Source organism: Xenopus laevis, chromosome 3S, assembly GCF_017654675.1.
Source record: "Xenopus laevis strain J_2021 chromosome 3S, Xenopus_laevis_v10.1, whole genome shotgun sequence".
NCBI classification, from domain to species: domain Eukaryota; kingdom Metazoa; phylum Chordata; class Amphibia; order Anura; family Pipidae; genus Xenopus; species Xenopus laevis.
Window position 1 is genome coordinate 19611783 of NC_054376.1, and position 22920 is coordinate 19634702.

General features: G+C 40.2%; 1 protein-coding gene across 4 annotated transcripts in view; it reads left to right on the forward strand.

Annotated features, from left to right (window-relative positions):
• The window catches only part of LOC108712655 (adhesion G protein-coupled receptor L1-like), a 442227-nt gene that overhangs the window by 215443 nt on the left and 203864 nt on the right, over positions 1–22920 (forward strand). For all 4 annotated transcript variants that reach the window (XM_041588058.1, XM_041588060.1, XM_041588059.1 and 1 more), the window contains exon 3: positions 20784–20997. In XM_041588058.1, coding sequence (XP_041443992.1) covers positions 20784–20997 — 214 coding nt within the window. The remainder of the gene's footprint in view (positions 1–20783; positions 20998–22920) is intronic.

The window sequence follows — 22920 nt, forward strand, 5'->3', positions numbered from 1 at the left end:
GGAATGACCGTCACAGTCCCCTGACTTGAATATCATCAAACATCTATGGGATGATTTGAAGCAGGCTGTCCATGGTTGGTGGCCATCAAATTTAAGTGAACTGAAGAGATTTGGTATGGACGAATGGTCAAAAATACCACCATCCAGAATCCAGACACTCATCAAAGGCTGTAGGAGGTGTCTAGAGTCTTTTACATTTGCAAAAGGAGGCTCAACTAAGTATTGATGTAATATCTCTGACAGGGTGCCCAAATTTATGCACCTGTCTAATTTTGTTATATTGCATATTTTCTGTTAATCCAATGAACTTTATGTCAATGCTGAAATACACTGTTTTCATAAGGCATGTAATATATTAAAAGGAAGTTGCTACTTTCAGCCAATTGGAGTTGAAGTTTTTTTGACAGCTTATGTCTCCATTCATGCAACTCTCACAAGTAACACCTGTTTTTAGGAGTTGCATGACACATTGGTAATCCTATCACAGTAACTAAACAGAGTCAACACCTTTGTGAATTTCAGATGTCACCTCTCTGAAGAGTTGCAGTGTGCCGCCCGTTGTGATTGGATTGGTGGAAGAGTTTATATGATGAGAAATTCCCACACTAGTTAGTTGAACTGAAGAAGCAGTGATCAGCAGTGAAACATCTTCACTAATTATTTAGCAAGTCCAGTTGTTTATTTTTGAATTACTTGTATTAGATATACCATGACCTGGATGAATGAAAATCTCCTATAAGGTATACTCACTGCGAGGCAGATGATCTCCTAGAACAGCAGTGAGTCCCATAGTTAGTTAATAAGGAATTATACAAATATTCTCACTGTTAGGGGGTTATTTATTAAAGTCTGAATGCCACAAAAAAATTTTTTTACTATAAAATCTGAATTTTTATTGGAAAAAAAAACCTCAATTTTTTTGAGATTTATTATACCCCGAGGATGGAAAAAGCCTTAATCTGAAAATCCGGCATCTCAGATCTTCCTGCAGTTGTATTTAAGTCGATGAGAGAGGTCCCTATTCTATTTGGAATTTTCTGTGGTTTGTGCTGGAATTAGCCTGAATATCTGACTATTTCATGCTTTTTGGGCAAAAAAATTGATTCTGGAAAAAATTCACAATTCAGAGAAAAAAAATCACACAATCCGAGTTTTCATAAAATGTTATCGAGTTTGTCCCCGATCCAATTAAATCGTGCTTTTTTATTAATAAATAAGGTCCAATTGCGGATTCTAGTTTGGTCTGAGCTTTTTTATTTAAATACTCAAAAAATCCAAAAAAAAAAATATTGGATTTTGAAAAATATGCCCCTTAATGTGCCTGCCTGGTACCTTCCTGGCACAGGCTAGAGATTGGCATTAGCTGGAGCTTAGAAACATATGATTTTCCTCCTGCTTGGACTCTATAATTGCTCTATAGGAAAAGAGTGGTCAGCACATCTATTCTCAATACTCTTTGGATATGGTGCACGTTCTACAATGGCCACTTCCCATTGGCAAACTGTGTAGTGCGAAATTGAACAGCACAACACTTGAAGTAGTTAAAAAAAGCCTTTATCTGCGTTTTTGTGGGCATCACCGCACGCTGATAGGGTTATCTGCACCACATGTGCACACTCCAACTGTGGCCCCCTTTTATCTGGCACAATCTTGGGGGTGGCCGTTTGCCTTGGACCTTAGGCTGAAAGAGGAGAAAAACAAAGTGAGTGCGACATTTTCATTAAATATAAATCCAGCCCACCCCATATCTTATAAACATAACGTGATCATCTGGATTCTCTAAAAATGCCTGTTTAATTAAGCAGGAAACAAATACCGCAAGTTTTATTTTAAGGGCATTAAACCGGCCAGCTCTGTGGTTTATTGGAAGGATCATTAAAGGAACAGCCCTTCTATGTCTGCGAGAATATGCTTATTGTAAATGCTAAATTATAATAATTTAGATAATGAGGGTAGTGCCAACCATGATATCCAATGGGAATACATAAAATATATGCTATATTATACAACATTTTGGAGTAATTTTAAGTGCATGTACTTTAGTATTGGTATTGTTGTATGGTATCTGTCTGTACAGGCCAGGTCTGTCTGTTCCTGCTTATCCTACACCAGGGCTACTCCAGTATAGGCTGTTTTTGACTGGCTGTGCACCCCAGATGGCACCTTGTAAGGACATTATCAGACCAGATGAGGAAGAGTTAAGGAAGCATGTGATCTGAGAGTATAAGAACAAAAGAGCCTTACTCATGGCATATACCGATAGCTGGGTCTATAACACCATTTAACTCAGTGGAAACAAAGCAACAAGGAAGTAATTATACACTGAGCTGTTCATAATTTATAAATGAAAACATGGTTAAGTGGCCTTTTAATACTCTTAAAGCCAGAGAGCGATTATCTTTCTCTTCTCGCTTCCTGCCTATTGGGTGTGTTGTGTATGGTGGCAACACATTATATCCACTGTTAGGGACTTCTTCATGAGCTACTCCAGCCCAGCAGCAAAGTGTCTTTAGAAATTCATTGTATGTGTTGGAAACAATGGCCTTGCACACTAAGAAATTACTAGTTCTGAGTTAATTACACACAAAATTTGATGCAGTCTGCCAGTACTCCCCTAATTTAATTTATCCCCTGCCTAAGACCTTGGATAGGGAAATTGCATTCCATTGCCAAATCTTAAGGTTCTCAAATTTCAGCAATAGTTTAGTTATGAAAATAAAAATGAATGACCTTGTTCACACAAAGCGATTACATGTGCCCCATGACCTCTCTCCCTGGCATATCACAGAGCAGCCCCATAGTGTTTGTCTCTACCAGATGGCTTCCCTTTTATCCATAATAAATTCCATGTATGACATTGACCATATTCCAACATTTATATTTTTGGCATCAATGTATGATTGTTTAATATGCAACTAAAGCCCAAATTAAGCACTGGCTCCATGTTTTTTTTAAAGGGATATCATCACAATTCTGAAATTTTTGATGTGCAAACCAGAACCAGATAGTCTGGAGGTGACCATATTTTGTCCGATTTCTTTTTGCAGTCATCCTTAGTTTGCCTAGGAATTTTGGCTGCTGTACTACCAACAATATTGCAGTTGGTAAGAAATGTTATCCCCAAGATTTTGGGTCCTGAGGATGGCACAGCTGAAATTGTAACATTGTGATGACATCCCTTTAGATTTTAATACAACCAAGCATACTGTGATTCTCTGACCCTCCTCATCTAAGTCCACTAGCACATGGTGGTAGACCAAAAAATACTGTCTGTTGCCACCCCTGGAGATAGGAATTTTGTCTGCCACTTTTTTACATCAGACAAAACAGGTAGAAATAAGATGATGCTTCTGCCATGCACCAGCCTAGGATACATTGTACTGTATGTGCCGAAAATGTTAAATAGGGGTGGTTCACCTTTAAGTCAACTTTTATTATTGTTATATATTATACAATGAAATGGCCAATTCTAAGAAGCTTTTCAACTGGTCTTCATTATTTATTTTTTATAGTTTTTGAATTATTTGCATGTTTCTTCTGACTCATTCCAGCTTTCAAATGGCAGTCACTCGTCTTGACGTCTCTAAAAGAAGAGGGAACCCGTTGTCCTTCCTCTTTAAACGCCACCTGGGACTGCAATAGAAGAGGTGGAGGGCTTGAGGCTGAGGGAGGTATCAGTGTTGAAGAAGTTCAGACCCCTAAGACTGTCCCTCAACAGTGATAGACTAGACCCCTGTTACTTAACTTCACCCTTTTTAGGAAGGTGAGGTAAGTAGAAGTAGTGCGCTTAACCTGAACATTGCAAAAAGCAAAGGATTCCTAGTGTGCACCTGTGGCGAGGCTAAGCCTTCACCTCAATCTGTTTCCAGATGAGCAATGTCAGTGTAGAGTATATTAATTCTAAATGCACATCTTTCGTTGACTAGATTTAGTTACCTCAGGGTTAGTACAAAGGACTTACTGTTTGGTTTTAATTTGTATGTTCAAGAAATCTATTGTTACGTAGTTAAGAACTACTGGCACCCAATTTATTCTATATTTTTAGGCTCTACTGGGATTTGCCACCTACCAGGCCTGTTGCGCACAACAAATAGTCAGTGTGCTGAGGCAAAAGGTAATGTCACTGTCCCTTCTGACTATTCTTCTATGAAGATAGGATATGCCCAGGACCTCTCGTACTACTGGTGTCAAGTCTGTACTGTCATGTTCTCATGAGAACACAATGTGACCATGAGCACTCTTCCACTAGAACGTGAAGATATTACCATTGTAGATATATAGTTCAATCATAGCACTTCTGAGGTGATCTAGGCCATCAAAACCACCCATGTGCCTGTTAAAGGAAAACTATACCCCCCAAACAATGTAGGTCTCTATTAAAAGATACTGAGTAAAACAGCTCATGTGTAAAACCCTGCTTCATGTAAATAAACCATTATCATAATAATATACTTTTTTAGTAGTATGTGCCATTGGATAATCATAAATAGAAAATTGCCATTTTAAAAAATAAGGGCCGCCCCCTGAGATCATAAGATTCACTGTACACACATACAAACCACATGTAAGGTCACATGAGCCAATTAACAGACAGAGTTCTGCCTTTTGCTTCCTCACTTCTTCCTGTTACAGTTAGTGTTGTAGTTTTTCTGGTCAGGTGATCTCTGAGGCAGCACAGATAGAATCACGGAATGGTGGTTCAAGGCAAGAGATGTAAAAGGGCAATATTTATGTAAATATATATTCCAGTTTGGTAAGATTCTTTAATATGTCATTCAATTTGATATAAACTATATCAAATCTGTTGCTTAAGTATTCATTTTGGGGGTATAGTTTTCCTTTAAGGGATCTGGCCATCAAAACAGGTGTTTTCCAATCTTCAATAAAACTGGTTATTCTAGCTTCATAGTTTACCACAAAGAGCAATCAATATATTTCAGCTCAATGTCATGTATTTTAGGGTAAACGGCTCTATTTTTTGGTTGTAAGTCATGTATAGTGTGAAGTATGGGAAAGTTATTTTAAGAAGGCTTGAGCTACTTTAATTGCTAATTGCAGGGTCTTTTTGGCTTCTTTTAGTCCTTCACGCCCTAATCTTGTTCGTCTCCTCTAAAAACCTTGCATGGCCACTTCAGTGGTAGAGTTTCCAGAATTCTTTTCAGTTCCTGAATGCCCCCACCACAGCTCATCCTGGCAAACAACTAGTAGTAAATTCTACAACAGATTGCTGGTCTTCCATCTGATCAGTTTAGTGATATATGCTAAGTGTGCTGACAAACTTATATGGTAATCCCTACCCCCTTGAATTGCACATAATAACCACATTATCAAGAGATATTTTGGCTGCTTCATGAGCTTGTATAACTTCTTGCTAAAAATCAGGTTCTGTGTATCAGTATTAGGAAGCATTTAAAGATTAAACTCTTTGTATTTGGTAGATGATTTGCTCTCATCCTAACCATTTTTGGCTTGTAATCACATTTCGTGGACACGTGCCATTTATTTATCACGTAATCAGAAAAGAGGTTGTGTAGCTGTTTACAAGAGCCACAATTTTTATCTGAAACTTTACTCATTTTACAAAGTTTTTTTTTTTAAAAAAAGCATGTCTGTTCTGTAGAAATGCATTGGATATGCTAGGTCTGTCTTAATCAATAGTCATTATTTTCTATTTCTGTCAGCATGATCATAGAAGTTGCTGTATGTTTTCAGATCAGTGGTTTTGAAAGGTAATTTAGGTTATGATTTGGGGAGATAATTGGCCAATATACTCATGGAAGCCTATCCTGAAGGCCAGTTATGGTGTGAATTGAGTAAAAATGTCCATTTGTTTTCCAAGATACTCCTGAAAGCCCATCCTGAATATCAGCTAGGGTAAATTTAGGAAATTATCAATTTCCTCTTCAACATATACCTGGAAGCCCATCCTGAAGCTCGGTTAAAGGGAATGTTAAACCAAAAAATTAAATGTTGCCTAATGAAAGAAAACATAATTCTAAGCCGCTCTGCCATTTACATTCATTATAATTTTTCTATGGTTCATTTGTATATGTAATAATATTGAAAGGAGTGCTTGTCTGTCATTTTCTACACTCTGCTCTGGTGGCTCACTGTTGAAACAATTATATTTGAAAATAATTCTAAACACCCTGAAAATATTTAGTAAAAGCATATTAGAAAGTTGCATAGAATTATATTTTCTTTTTGTGACCATTTTTTATTTTTGGGTTGAAATGCCCTGTAAGGTGAAATTTCGGGAGAATATCTATTTGTTCTCCATGATACACCTGTAAACCCATCTTGAAGATCAGAAATGGTAACATTTATAGAAATGCCTATTTGCTTTGCAAGACAGACCCAGAAACTCACCCTGAGGTCAGTTTGGGTTGATTTAGGGAGAAAACATGTTTGGTCTCCAAGATACTACGGTCATTGTCCAGTCATTAACTATGTCTGCCCCTTCAGAATAGCCGAGTTAGACTCAACACAGAATCATAAAGTAGAACGGGTTGGCAGAGGAGTTGACCTGCAAAACAAGAATTAATGCACACCACCATTCACCTAAACAAAGCCATGAGCATCTTCTACTGGCACCAACTGTACTTATCCTGTCTGCTATTCCACAGGCCACAGTCCCTTCCCGGAGTCTTATTTCCCACTGCTACTATAGATACCATCTCTCCCTACTATACCTGCTATCCCACAGCCACAGTACCTTCCCAGAGACTATTATCCCACTGCTTCTATAGGCACCATATCTCCCTACTATACAACAGTCACAGTCCCTTCCCAGAGACCATTACCCCACTGCTTCTATAGGCACCATTTCTCCCTACTACACCTGATATCCCACAGCCACAGTCCTTTCCCAGAGACTATTATCCCACTGCTACTATAGGCACAATCTCTCCCTACGATACCTGCTATCCCACAGTCACAGTCCCTCCCCAGAGACTGTTTTACCATTGCTACTATAGGCACCATCTCTCCCTACTATACCTGCTATCCCACAGCCACACTCCCTTCCCAGAGACTATTATCCCACTGTTATTATAGGCACAATCTGTCACTATTATACCTGCTAATCCACAGTCACAGTCCCTCCCCAGAGACTATTATCCCACTGCTACTATAGGCACCATCTCTCCCTACTATACCTGCTATCGCATAGTCACAGTCCCTCCCCAGAGACTATTTTACCACTGCTACTATAGGCACCATCTATACCTGCTATCCAACAGCCACACTCCCTTCCCAGAGACTATTATCCCACTGCTACTATAGGCACCATCTCTCCCTACTATATCTGCTATACCACAGCCACACTCCTAGAGGCTATTATATCCTCTGCTACTGTAGATATCATCTCACCTTACTATACCAGGATGGAGCAGAACCCCAAAGACAGCTCTAAGTGGCTAGTGTTTGTGTGTGTTTAGCTGCAGATTTGCCAGTACATTAATATAAGAATAATTTAAGCAAGTTTGGGAAGGCTAAGCATGGTAGCACTTTTCTGGCTTTTGATGTACTGTACTAGATCCCTCTGGTTAAGGAGAACCTTTCTGCCCTACAACATCCAGGACAATCCTTGACAGTTCTATAAACATTTAGGGGGCCAAGTAAAAAATAAATAAAAAACATGTCAGCTATACAGATTCTTATATTTTAGCAGCACAATGAAAAGAAGAACCCCCCACATTTCTCTTTGATTTCAAAGCCAAAGAGCCTGACACAGGACAATGGTGACGTGCAGGACTCACTTTGTTCTGTTCAGGCAAACAAAAAAGTTATCTATATAAAACTTTCATCTCTCCATAGGCACAGGGTGATTTTTTTGTTTGGGGAGGCAAATTAAAGAAATGTACTCTTGGTTTTATGGTGAAATTGCACAGAAATTCACCAAAGTCGAATAAATGCATATTGTTATAATGCGTAACGCCCCAGAATTCTTCATAAATGCAGTGCCAATGTCATGTGTATCACCCCTTAAATGTGGCAAAATATATGCAGAGCCAATACCATGTATAATGCTGCCTGAACACACTGCAGGATAAATATATTGCTAGTTTGATGGATAATGCCCTGAGAACATTAGGTAGAATAAATAGAATGCCAGTTCTTTGTATAATACTATTATCCCACGGTTACTATAGGCACAATCTCTCCCTAATATACCTGCCATCCCACAGCCACAATCCCTTCCCAGAGACTATTATCCCACTGTTACTATAGGCACAATCTCTCCCTACTATACCTGCCATCCCACAGCCACAGTCCTTCCCCAGAGACTATTATCCCACTGTTACTATATGCACATGTTACTCAATGGCATAGGTATAAAAAAATGTGACTCAAAGAAAAATCAAATTAAAGAACCTTACAGGGGTGGTTCATCTTCAAGTTAACTTTAGTATGTTATAGAATGGCCAGTTCTAAGCAACTTTTGAATTGGTCTTCATTATTTTTATTTTTTACAGTTTTTGAATGAATTGCCTTCTTCTGACCCTGTCACTGACCCCATTTGAACAACTGATGCTCTGTAAGGCTACAAATGTATAGTTATTGCTATTTTTAACTACTAATCTTTGTATTCATATTCCAGTCTCTTATTCAAATCAATGCATGGTTGCTAGGGTAATTTGGACCCTAGCAACCAGACTGATGAAACTGTAAACTGGAGAGTTGCTGAATAAAAAGCTAAATAACAAAAAATGAAAACCAACTGCAACTTGTCTCAGAATATCACTCTCACTTTGGGAATAAGACCATCATAACCATATATTGAATATTATTAGGGATGTAGCGAACAGTTCGCCTGCGAACTTGTTCGCGCGAACTTCGACCGTTCGCGTCCGCCTAATGTTCGCGAACGTTTGGGAACGTTCGCAATTTGAGTTCGCGACCATTCGACCGCTAAAATCGAACGATTTCCATTCGTTCGAACGATTTCCATTCGTTCGAACGATTTCCATTCGTTCGAACGATTAAAATCCCTCGACCGTTCGATTCGAATGAAAATCCTTCGATCGAACGATGAAAATCCTTCAAACGTTCGAATCGAACGAAAAATCCTTCGAACGTTCGAATCGAACGATTTTGCGGGTGTTCGAAGCTCGCGAACGGTTCGCGAACCGTTCGCATTTTTTGCCGGTGTTCGCGAACGGCGTTCGCGAACACCAAAACGGCGGTTCGCTACATCCCTAAATATTATACCTATGGCGCATAGCAGAAAAAATGCAATACCAATTCCATGCATAATGGCATATGAGAAATGATGTGCCAATTCAATGTATTATACCTTAGAATATGAATAACTACAGAGCCAATTCTATGTATAATGACCCTTAGAACTCATGCTGGAGAAAACACTGTGTGAATCATAAATATAATACATCTACAACAACAATAAAACACAGGCATGAACTGATTCATAAGCCCCATATAAATGGCAGGTGAATAATACATTTGTGTGAGAATTGCAGTGGGCTGTAGCACTGTTCTGTGGAGAGCATATGACTATATGTGGTTTGTCCTGCAATGGCAACTATTTGGCAGAGATGAATTCTGTTCAAACAAAAACAATAAACTACTGGTGGCCAAGTTGCCCCAAACTTTCTTTTCTAGTCCCTTTATAGGTATACTGTTGTGGGAAAACATGTTTCTTTCAAAATGCATCAGTTAATAGTGCAGCTTCAGCAGAATTCTGCACTGAAATCCGTTTCTCAAAAGAGCAAACAGATTTTTTTTATATTTATCTGACATGAGGCTAGACATAGTCAGTTTTCCAGCTGCCCAAAGTCATGTGACCTGTGCTCTGATAAACTTCAGTCACTCTTTACTGCTGTACTGAAGTTGGAGTGATATCGCCCCCCCAAGCAGCCTAACAACAGAACAATGGGAAGGTAACCAGATAGCAGCTCCCTGACACAAGATAACAGCTGCCTGGTAGGAGAAACAACTGCCTGGTAGGAGAAACAACAGCGTGCCAGAAAGCAATTCCATCTTAAAGCACAAGTTCAGGCAAACACACCAATATTACAACTTAAAAAAAAAAAAGTTGTTGGTTCTGGAATTCATTTCTTAATGGTAGAGTGAATTATTTGCAATGTAAACAGTATAATTAAGAAATAAAAAGTATACCATAAAAATCATGACAGAATCCTTTTAAGGGTAATGCAGGCATATACCTCACACAGCCTGTGGCACGGACCATGATTATCTGAAATACAATAAAAAAATAAAGGATCTGCCCCAGGGGTATCAAATTCATAATCTTCAGGTTGAGTGAATTAAAAGTCTTAGCATCTTCAGACAGACTGTAAACATAGTGCAGAACAGCATACAATGCCCTAGTAACTATTTATGGCTTTATTGAATACAGATGTATCATTTTATTATATGCAATAGTATTACGTTTTTTGGTCAGACAGTTTCCTCTTGAGCTTTCTAGCGAAGGCCATCATCTCTTTTGACGAGGAAGCGTTGTCCAGCTTCCTCTACATCATCAGTCATAAACATAACCGGTGATCTAAGTAAGATTCATTTAGAATATCAGCCTCCAGCTGATCTGGCTACTCACATCTTACTGCGCTTCTGCACAGGGACCATTGGGTCATGCCCATCAATCATTTCTAACCAGGACCTTATTTTCTACATAGGCACCCAAGAGCCTGTGCTTAGGGCTGCAGCTTCAGCTTACTACTCAGCAGCTTCAGAGTGAATATATTTTTAAAAAAATATGCAACAAATGTAACCTCCTTAGCCCACCACTGGAGGCTAAATACAGAGGCAGATCTGAATGGAAGTTGTTGGTTACAGTACAGTACCTGTACTGTGTATTTTCCTATTGGGATGAGGTGTCTCCTTTACAGCTTAGGTAAAAATGACAGTTGCCCATGTGTGTTTTATGGGTTTTGAATCTTGGAGGTGGTGTGACAGGATTCTGGGTTGCCTGGTCTATGCTTTTATGCTATTAATTTGAGCAGAAGCGCCTCCTTCTGTTCTCTCCAGATGGCCAGCTTGACAGAAAGCAAACATTTAAAGGGATACTGTCATGGGAAAAAAATTTTTTTACAAAATGCTCTGCTCCAGCAGAATTCTGCACTTAAATCCATTTCCCAGAAGCGTAAACAGATTTTTTTATATTCAATTTTGAAATCTGACATGGGGCTAGACATTTTGTCAATTGCCCAGCTGCCCCATGTCATGTGACTTGTGCCTGCACTTTAGAAGAGAAATGCTTTCTGGCAGGCTGCTGTTTTTCCTTCTCAATGTAACTGAATGTGTCTCAGTGGGACATGAGTTTTTACTATTGAGTGCTATTCTTAGATCTACCAGGCAGCTGTTATCTTGTGTTAGATTGCTGTTATCTGGTTACCTTCCCATTGTTCTTTTGTTTGGCTGCTGGGGGGGGAAAGGGAGGGGGTGATATCACTCCAACTTGCAGTACAGTAGTAAAGAGTGATTGAAGTTCATCAGAGCACAAGTCACATGACTTATGTCTAGCCCCATGTCAGATTTCAAAACTGAACATAAAAAAATCTGTTTGCTCTTTTGAGAAATGGATTCCAGTACAGAATTCTGCTGGAGCAGCACTATTAACTGATTCATTTTGATTTTTTTTTTCCCATGACAGTATCCCTTGATACTGATGCTTTTCTGATTAGTTATATCACAATGGGCAACAGTTTTTATTTTAATGTTTTTTTAAGATTTTGTATCCTTGTTCACAGCCTGAAACTTAAATTCATTACTGGGGGTCACTGACTTCAGCAACTAGAAAGTAGACTAAATTCAAGGCTACATTTGTGTTTGTTATTTTTAATATTTTTTAAAGGATATGTCAACCCAAAAAAATTATGTAAAGTAAAATGTGATTTGTCATTGCGTTCAATTTGTTTTTTTTTTAAGTTCTTCAGTGATTGAAGTTTGAAGTCTTTTCATAAATATATTTTTGAACTAAAATTTTGATAACTTTCCATTCATATGTTAATTTCAAAATGAGAAACTATTACTCATACGCAATCATACGTTATTCTAAAAAAAAGTCAGCTATCTGGTATTGCTGCATAGGCACTGTCAAATTGGGTTCTCTGTGTAGTATATTTAAGTGTTTGTATAGATAGATAGATACATATTGATTATATACATATATACAGGTATGTAACCTGTTATCCAGAATACTCTGGACCTGTGTTTTATTGGATTTTTACATAATTTGGATCTTCACAGTGTTGGACTGGGCCGGTGGACACTGTGAAAAAAACTTGGTGGGCCGCTGGTCCTGACCTGCTCCCTGCCGAATCCAGTGTTGCTGCCACAACCTCTCTTTCTGCCCCCTTTGCTTCAAAAAAAGATGTGAAATATATTTATAAATTTCGGTAGGGGGTGCATTATTCATTATAATCTACACATAATCTTTGCACACCAGTTTATTTCTGTTCCATTCCCCTATGCTTTACACAGTCCCTCTGTACCTAGTTGTTGTAGCTGCCTTTTTTTCCTCTTTTGATATGAGTGACTGTGGCATGCTGACCATATATGCCATATTTCTGCAGGCTGTTGCAGTGGAGGAAAGGGAAAAGAGATACAGAGGGTGGAAAGTGCACAGGCACAGAAGAACAAAGGGTTAAAGCAGCAATGTGAGCAATACAGACAGGAGATTGATGGTGAATGTGGGAGTAGGAGAGGCAGAGGGACTTGGGCCGGCAGGACACAGTGAGCAAGACACATAGTTGACCGGAGATTTACAGATGGAGAGTGACCGCGGAATAAAACCAGAGTGAAGGAAGGTAGGAGGGACAGAGGGAGCATGACGGGAGATGAAGGGGGGAGTGGAAGAGAGATCGAGAGCTGAGACCGCAGATGAAATGGGGGTAGAATGAGGGAGAGAGACTCTGCCAGTGTAACTGGAGAGAGGGAGAGAGACAAAGAGGGAGCGTGCTGCGTGACAGGAAATGGGGGGGCAGAAGCGAATGACTGAGGGAGCATCGCAGAGGGCGCAATACCTGGGAGGCAGTGAGAGGGAAGGTTAGACAGCCGGAGTGAAGAAGGAGGAGCGACCGTTTGAAGTAAGGAAGTGAGATGCGAGGCTGGAGGAGAAGCTTCAGGGAGAGAATGGCAGTAACAATTGCTGTTTCTTTAAGATATAAACGGCGCGTTCTGACGCAAGAACGCGCCGTTTATACGGATATAATTTACAGTGTGGCCCATAGAGAATTAGCTGGTCTGTAGATTATATATCTATACACACACACACACATACATACATACATATATATTGGATTTTATACAATAAATCAGGATTTTTTTCACCAGTATTCCCATTAAGTGCGGTACTATCTCACTATATATATATATCTATATATCTATATATATGCCTAATTTGGTTACTGTCTCTTTAAATAGCAATTAACCCTTGGCAATCCAGGGCCATGAGTCCCTTTTGTGTATGAAAAGTACTGGGAACTGGGATTTAAAGTATAGTGGCTCCACCAAGGGAACAATGAGGAGCACACCTCAGGGGTTTTCCACTAGTAAAAATAAAGCACACACAGTTTGCAATTAAGTAAACATAAACTTTATGTGAACCTGTAGTAACTGTAAATGCAAACCACACAATATCACTTTCCTCCCGGGAACCTGTGTGGACTATCAACCCCTGACACAGTCTCTCAATGCCACAGTTCCACACTCCACACCGGATGGTTAAATGTAGAATAAATCTGGTCAGTTTAATGTCCACTTCCCAAGAGCTCTTATGTCCCCAGGTAGCGCTACCTGCCCCAAGGTACCTTTCCATTTGAAAGTAGTAGCCGCTTGGCACATACACCAGCAAGACCTGTCCTCACCCTGGGGAAACACACAATAGCCAAAGGAGATAGAAACTGGCTCTCCCTGATGCTCAAATACATTCTCAAGCAGAGCAAAATGCAGTCTTTCCTTCTCATATTTCCTGGAAACTCCTTTCAAGCCACACTGTCACTCTTCACAAATCTGGATCTCTCTGGCTGCTGCAGCAGAGATCCCTTTATAATCTACAGTCTGGTCATTTCCCTATGGGACCAGACTGTAAATTATATCCTTATAAACGGCGCGTTCATGCGTCAGAACGCGCCGATTATAATCTTAAAGAGACAGCACTCGCAGCTGCTGCCTTGCTTCCCACCGCTATAGCTTTCGGGGCTCCCCATTTAATCACTTCCCACAACGGATTTACCAGTTTTATGCGATGAAGGGCTTCTCTTTCCTTCATCGCATCTCTCACTCCTGTCACAAGTCTCCCTGCAGCTGCCTCCCTGGTGTCGCTTTCCTCACAGGATTCGGCTCCATTTTCACTCCCCCTCCCGTCCAGTGTCTGAAGTCTCGCTCCGCCTCCCTACACTGCCTAAATCTCGCTCTGCCTCCCTTACACTGCAAAGTCTCGCTCTGCCTCCCGTCCACTCACTCCCCCTCCTTCCCTGCATGACCGGTAAAAGAAAATGATGTGACACAGAGGGGGAGCGATTCTTTAGATAGTGGACGGGAGGGGGAGTGAAAATGTAGAGGAATCCTGTGATGGAAAAGAGCGACACCAGGGAGGCAGCTGCAGGACACGTGTGCCATTTAGAAAGCAACAATAAAATACAGGTACCTAAAAGAGCTGCAGTTAAAGATAAAAACCAACTTGTAGAGACACTTCAAAAAAAGTAAAACTGAACCCAGAAACTGTAGATTATAATAGATAATGTACCCCCCACTTAAAATTTATAAAGATATTAATAGTCACCTCGGAGTTATGTGACCTGTATAAAAGCACTCGGCCTGCGGCCTCGTGCTTTTATATGGTCACATAACTCCTCGGTAACATAATATCTTTATAAATTACAGTAGGGGGTACATTATCCACTATATAATCTCTGTCAGAAACACTGTCATTTGGCTCCAAAGTCAGGCACTCCCCCTCTTCCAAGGATGCACTGGGGTGCCCAGCTCTCCAGCCTGTAACTGGGCTGGATGATGTCACAGACAGAAAAAGAGGGGAAGGATTTGTCTGATCCCCTATTGCCTGGGTGCAGTCATAAAATATAGAATAAGCGAACAATGTCTGCACTGACATTTTAGCTAGCACTCTAGCCTTTATCAAAGTGAAAAACATTTACTGCCGTGTGTCTAATAAACACCAAATGGCGGGAAAGTGCATGGAGTGACATCATGAATGATAATTAGACCAAAGGAAGACATGCATATAATTAGCTACCAATTAACCCAAACAAATCCACCAAAAAGAAAAAAAGTGTGTGTTGAGGCAAGGGGGCATTACCATCATTTATCATTAAAGGAGGGAGAATCAGCTGCAACAGTTTAGTGGTAGCAACACCCTACCTTGTCAAAATGCCAGGCAACAATGCTTGCTAGTTAGCTCTACAAAGCAACAGTCTTTGAAACTGAGCATCTCAGACTCAGATTCAATAAGGAAACCCCCTTAATTTCTAAATTGAATCAATAGCTCATAGTGTCCTGTTTAACTGTAAGGGATTCTTTGTAAAGCCTTATCTGCCTTCCTCATTTGTGCCTTTAACATGAAACACAGACATTTGCATTGAAATGTCTGCAGAAAATAGCATTTCCTTATTCATTTTTTGCCATGACATAGTTGGTCTAAAGACCATAGTGCCATTGGTCGCAGCCATAAATAAGGGTTGATGTACAAGCGTGGAGAAGTTGGTTATATTAATGAAAATAATGCCAGTATATTTCCCAGATGCATCCATTCCTTCCACCTGGGACCGCTCTTTTTTTGCAGATTGTTTACCCTGATATAAATGCCCCGTAGGGTGTTACCTTTACGGATGGTTGCGTCCCTCATCTTATTTCTCTACAACGCCGTGTTGCACATTATTCGTAGAAGTTCTGAGATGTGAAATTGTGCAATGCATTAAAAAATAAGTAAATAAAAATTGCAATTGCACCATCTGTGTCCTGGACACACTAATTAACTAGGGGAGAGTGTATTCGAGAAGCAGGATAGGACAAGGCTTGCAACAATAAAAAATGGTGCAGGAATTCTCTCCAAACCTGTAAGGGAATCTTACCCTGGTGGTGTAGTGGGGGGATGGCAGGGACGCCTGCCGCCCCCTCAGCGGGGACGCCCGCCGCATCCGTCTGTTCCGCTGGTCTCTGCTGCTCTAGGGTGCGCGCGCGCACCTCTTCCTGGAATTTGTGCGCATGCGCGCTGACGTGATGACGTCAGCGCGCAGTGGCGCGAGATTCAAATAGTATTAAAGGGAGCTTCAGTGTGTAGTCCAGTGCCCGTGATAGGATTTGTTCCTGGTGCTTTAGCTGTTGCTATTCTGTGTGAATCTGTTCCTGATTATCTGTTTTGACCCTTTGCCTGCCTGTTTGACTATTCTGATCTCTCCAACCTGACCCTTGCCTGAAACCGACCTTGACTCTGCTTAATCCTCCTGTTTGACGTTCCGGTTTGACCTCTGCCTGTTATTTGACTCCGATTCTGCCTCAACCCATCTGATTGATCACCTGGTTTTGACCCTTTGCCTTCCTGACGATTCTGTTATCCGCCTGCCTCGATCCAGCCTGTCTGACCATCCGCTTGCCTTGTCCTTTTGTACCGTGACCTTCGGCCTAAAGACTCTGCTAAACAGCCGTGCCCCTTTGCCAGCCAGAACATCTCGCCTTGCACCCCTCGTTAAGTCCAGGTGGCACCCAAGTAAGCTGAGGGCTCCTCCCGAAGCCCAACGGTGGTCACACTACTGGTGAAGCCGAGCCGAGACCAGGGTGCTTGGCATTTGTTCTGGTATCGGGTGCCGGCCGTGACAAAACCATCCGACGTGCTGCAGAGTAAAGTGGTTTACATGAATTTCATTGATAGAAGTTGAAGAATGCCTCTTACATTTTTCCAGCAGCAATATATTCAGTGTAATTTCCAAATCTCCTGGGCCCAGAAGAATGGCTGTGTATCTTGCACTAGATTAAAAAAAATCTGGTGCAAATTGCATAATTCACCAAAAGGGTCCAGGACAGTCCTGTCCTTAAGGTCTGCCATAGGACATGGCTCATTTGAGTCCTTTCCAAGTTAGAGGATGGGCAGGAAGGGGATGTATACTCTTAAGTACAACACCCCTCCTGTGCTTTTTGCACTTTGCACACTCAGTAGGTGATAAATAAACCCTATAGGGATAGGGTATACTAAGGATCACTCACTAATATAGGTGATAAATTGCAGTATCGCCACCAATAACAAAGAATCAACAGTTACTTTTGAAAGGCTTTTTTAAAAAAGGGTATGCAGTATCGCCACCAATAACATAGAATCAACAGTTACTTTTGAACTGCAGGTTAGAAAATGAAAGGAAATATTTGAATGGGTAACTGCACTGGTGCAATTTAGCACCAAGGTTTATAAATCATCTGTACACAGTATGCTTTCTCTGCATATATATATATATATATATATATATATATATATATATATATATATATATATATATATACATACACACACACACACACACACACACACACACACACACATATATATATATATATATATATATATATATATATATATATATATACCGTATCTACTCGAGTATAAGCCAAGTTTTTCAGCCCCCAAAATATGCTGAAAAACTCTACCTCGGCTTATACTCGGGTCAAGCGCAAAAACGGTCGCCGGCGTCTAAGAATAGTCGCCGGCGTCTAAGAATAGTCGCCGGCATCCCAGAATGGTCGTCGGCGTCCAAAAACGAGACACCGGCACCTCCAATGGGAGCAGAAACCCTCAATTTTTTGATTGAAACTTACCAGAAGCTGCTGCATTTCTCACCCTAGGCTTATACTCGGCTTATACTCGAGTCAATAAGCTTTCCCAGTTTTTGAAGGTAAAATTAGGTACCTCGGCTTATACTCGGGATGGCTTATTATTATTATTATTATTAACATGTATTTATATAGCGCCAACATATTGCGTAGCACTGTAAAGTAAATGTGATTATACAACTATAACACATGAATTACATATATAGAATATATGGAGTAACAAACATCACAATCAATACAGGTACAAAGAGGTGAGGAAGGCCCTATGCATAGGCATACAGTCTAAAGGGAAGGGAGTAATACACAAGGTGTGGGAGTGGGCAAGATCGAAGTGGGTGAGAAATGTGGTGTTGTATGTGGTGTTGCGTTTGGTAGTTAAACAGAGTGAGGGTAGGCTTCTCGAAAGAAGTGCGTTTTCAGAGATTTTTTGAAAGCAGAAAGGTTGGGAGAAAGTCGGACAGACCGTGGGAGAGCGTTCCAGAGGAGGGGTGCAGCCCTTCCAAAGTCTTGAATGCGAGCATGTGAGGAGGTAATGAGAGAAGAGTTGAGTAGCAGGTCAGTAGAGGAGCATAGTAAGCGAGTGGGTGAGTATATAGAGATGAGTTCAGAAATGTACAGTAGGGTGGAGCAGAGTTGTGAAGTGCTTTGAAAGTCAGTGTCATTAATTTGAATTTGATTCTGAAAGGTAACGGAAGCCAGTGCAGGGATTGACAGAATGGCGAGGCAGAGGAGGAGCGGTTGCTGAGGTGTATGAGCCTCGCAGCAGTGTTCATTATGGACTGGAGAGGTGACAGTCTCTGGAGGGGGAGGCCAATTAAAAGAGAGTTACAGTAGTCTAGACGCGATATGATGAGAGAGTGAATAAGAATTTTGGCAGCGTCTTGGGTGATAAATGATGGTATTTTGGATATGTTCCTTAGGTGGAAGTGACATGATTTAATAAGTGACTGGATATGAGGAGTGAATGACAGGGCAGAATCTAGGATAACCCCAAGGCACCGGGCCTGGGGAGAGGGGGTGATAGTGGAATTGTTAACTATGATGGATACTTCGGGGATGCTACTGGTGTTAACTGGAGGAAAGAGAACCATTTCAGTTTTAGAGAGGTTTAATTTAAGGTAGCGTTGCGACATCCAGGTAGAGATAGCGGACAGGCAGGAGGAGACGCGAGTTAGGAGTTCTGGGTTGAGATCAGGAGATGAGAGTATATACGGTATATATATATATATATATATATATATATATATATATATATATATATATATATATATATATATATATATATATATATATATATACTATTATATGGTAATAGTAGCATCCACACTCCAATGCAAAAAATGTATAAATCGGGGTGCACAGTCACATTAAATATATATAAAAGACTTGCACACCCTTTTTTAAAAAAGCCTTTTATTGTCAATACATTGTCCCAAAGGCCAATGTTTTGCTCCTCATTATGGGGCAAATTCACTAAGATTCGTAGTTGCGCCAGCATCCGCTTCGTGACACTTCGCCAGGCGTATTTTCGACAGCGCTACTCAAATTCACTAAAATCCGAAGTTGCGCTCAGAGGAAGCGTAAGGTTGCGAAGTTGGACTAGCGTTAATTTGCCAAGCAAAGCGAAGTTACGCTAGCGATGCTTAATTTGCATACGGCGCCAAATTGAAGTTACAATGGAGGTATATGTAGCATGACTACACAAGCCTGGGAAACCTTCAAAACAGCAAATAAAATTTTTATTTTGCCCTACACATGTGCCCACAGTATAGTTAAGGTGCCATGAGTTAGGAAATGTAGGGGGGAAGGAGGGTAGCCCCAAAAATTTTTTCGATCTTTTTCAGCCTATCACCCATAAAAAAAGTAAACACGCCTGCGTTTTTTGAGACTTATAAAAATTTTTTAACTTTTTTTGAAGTAATCCCTATCTACTCTATTGCACTTCGCCTGGTCTGAGGTGGCGAAGGAAGTCTGGCGTGAATTTGCGTAGTTACGTCCGTTGCGCAAATTCGCTAGACGTAAGGGTGCGAAGTAACACTAGCGAATTTACGCCAGTGTTCGTTAGTGAATCGGCGAATTAACGAAAATGCGCTACGCTAGTGAATTAACGCTAGCGATAGGCGCTTCGTCCTTTAGTGAATTTGCCCCTAGGACCCTTCTTAAGGATAATACAATATAGGTCCTAATGAGGACCAAAACGTTGGATGTTGGTCAACTTTTTTTAAGTTAAATCCCATTTGAAGGTCCAAAATTTGATCAGAGCATTGCTATACAAGCCGTTTAGCCATATTTCCATGAATATCCATATCAACAAATAATTGTTAACACCAGATTTGCCCCAAAATTACCTTCAGGTTTGGCAACTAGGTTAGTAACTAGGAGAACATATTGGAATTCTTCTAAAATTTCACCTTGATGGATGGCTGCCTAACTAGCACTCCAAGATTCTGTATGTTTATGTTTCCTACCAATGACTACCAATGACCTCTTTCGATGACACAATCATTTCATTATCATTTGCTCCCCAAACATTTATAGTGAATAAACGAGCCATAGTACAGCAATGGGACCTGTTATCCAGACTGCTTGCGACCTGGGGTTTTTTGATAAGGGATCTCTCTGTAATTTGGATCACTCACCTTACTTTTACTAAAAATAATTTAAATAGACCCATTACATATTACAGAGATAAAGGAGTCTACGGGATATGGCCTTCACAGAATTTGGAGCACTCTGGATAACAGGTTTCCTGATAACAAATGATATACCTGTATTATAATGAACAGTTGTAGAGCACTGGTATAGCCCATTGTAATGGCAGAGGTGCTTAGCTACATAACCAACATATCACAGAGTTTGGCTAGCTACTGTATGCTCTGTTGACAAAACATAAATGACTGGAGGAGATGTGGTGCAGATATGTTGTTTCACTAAAGAGATTTTATTTTTTACTTTTCTAATAGGACTTAGCCGGGCAGCTCTACCATTTGGCCTAATGCGCCGGGAGCTGGCTTGTGAAGGGTATCCAATCGAGCTGCGGTGCCCAGGGAGTGACGTTATAATGGTGGAGAATGCTAATTATGGGCGGACAGATGACAAGATCTGCGATGCAGACCCATTTCAAATGGAGAATGTTCAATGCTACCTGCCCGATGCCTTCAAAATCATGTCACAAAGGTGCATCTCTTTGTGTGTTTTTGAATTGATATGTTAAACTTTAATTTTCCCTATGGAGAACTGCCATTGTCTAAGTATAATCCCTGATTATCCTATAAAAATACATTGTACAGGGCTGTGCTGAAGGCTCTGTAGTCTCATTAGGAGTACTACTTCCTACATTACCATATATATATATGTATATATATATATATAATCCAAATGAATTAGGAGCGCACAACCACAAGTATAATCCAAACGCTGGGTGCCAGACGGTAAAATTTTTTATAAATATCTCCAAAGGTGACGGCACTCCAAAATCAGCCAGACTGGACAACTAGGTAAGTATCCCAAAGGTTTATTAGTGGACCAACGTTTCAATTCCGCACAGGAATCTTCGTCAGGGTCTCACCTGCGGAATTGAAACGTTGGTCCACTAATAAACCTTTGGGATACTTACCTAGTTGTCCAGTCTGGCTGATTTTGGAGTGCCGTCACCTTTGGAGATATATATATATATATATATATATATATATATATATATATATATATATATAAATATATATATATATATATATATATATATATATTGTGAACCGGTAACTGGAACACAGTGTGAAGGGAGATACATTTCCCCTAGGTTCATGTCTTACTCCCATATGTACAGCAGTTCTGAGTGGGTTAATTCCCCTAGAAAGTCTCACCTGGGGAATAATTAGCAGGCTAGATCTGTTAGCTGCTAGAGAGGGTTGGGGCTGAGAGTGAAAGCTTGAGACACACACTGAGGAGAGCTGGGAGCTGAGTGTGGCCATTGGAAGCGGCTGTTTATGTTTCCACAAAGGGAAAGGACTTTGCAAAGGTACTGTGACTCTGGGGAGTTGTACTGTTTGTGTTTGACCGGAAATCCCAGTAGGGGACCGGTAGTAGAGAGGGAAACTACTCTGTGTATTAGTTAGAGCCCAAGTGGGGCAAGGATTTTGTTTTGTTTCATTTTGTTTTATGCTGCTTTGCTCACAGAATCTTTATATGTGAACAATAAATGGACTTTACCCTGTTCAAGACCCGTCTGTTTGTATGATCCTGCTCACTATATATATATATATATATATATATATATATATATATATATATATATATATATATATATATATATATATATACATATATACATATATACATACATACATCTCTCTCTCTCTCTCTCTCTCTCTCTCTCGTGATTTGTGATACAGCAATGATTGATTAATTAAGGTACATTGAATAAGCTTCTTTAAACAGGTGGGTCTTTAAGGAGCATTTAAAGTTTGAGAAGAAGGAGAAAGTCTGACAGCTCGAGGCAGAGAGTTCTAGAGAAAACAGAAGCCCGAAGTGAGGCGAAGGTCAGAACCAGAGCAAAGGTTACGTGAAGTAGTGTATTTGGAGATCAGAGATGTTACAGGGCAACCCTTTTGAAATAAAAAAAATAACAAAAATGGTATAAAGGTGATACCTTTATTAGCTAACTAATATAATCATAGCAAGCTTTCAGAACATTTTAGTTCCTTTTTCAAGCGATAACACTGAAGCTGTGGTGTTCTCTGGTATATATACAACATTCAGCTCATAGGTCAAATGACCAACAAAAAGGAATATCAATCTATGTGTAAGGTTTCTGGACACAACCATTCACATCAGGGAAAATACTATTCAAACTACTATATATCGAAAGCCAATGGACAAACCATCATATCTAATGTATGACAGCTTTCACCCAGACCACACTAAACACTCAATAATCTACAGCCAAGCTTTACGGTACAATCCTATATGTTTGGACACCAAGGAAAGGAATCACCACCTCAAAACACTCAAAGCAGACTTCATCAAGAGGGGCTACAACCCCATGAATGTAGATCAATACATTCGTGCAGCACCAGGATACCCAGAGCTCACCTTCTACAATAT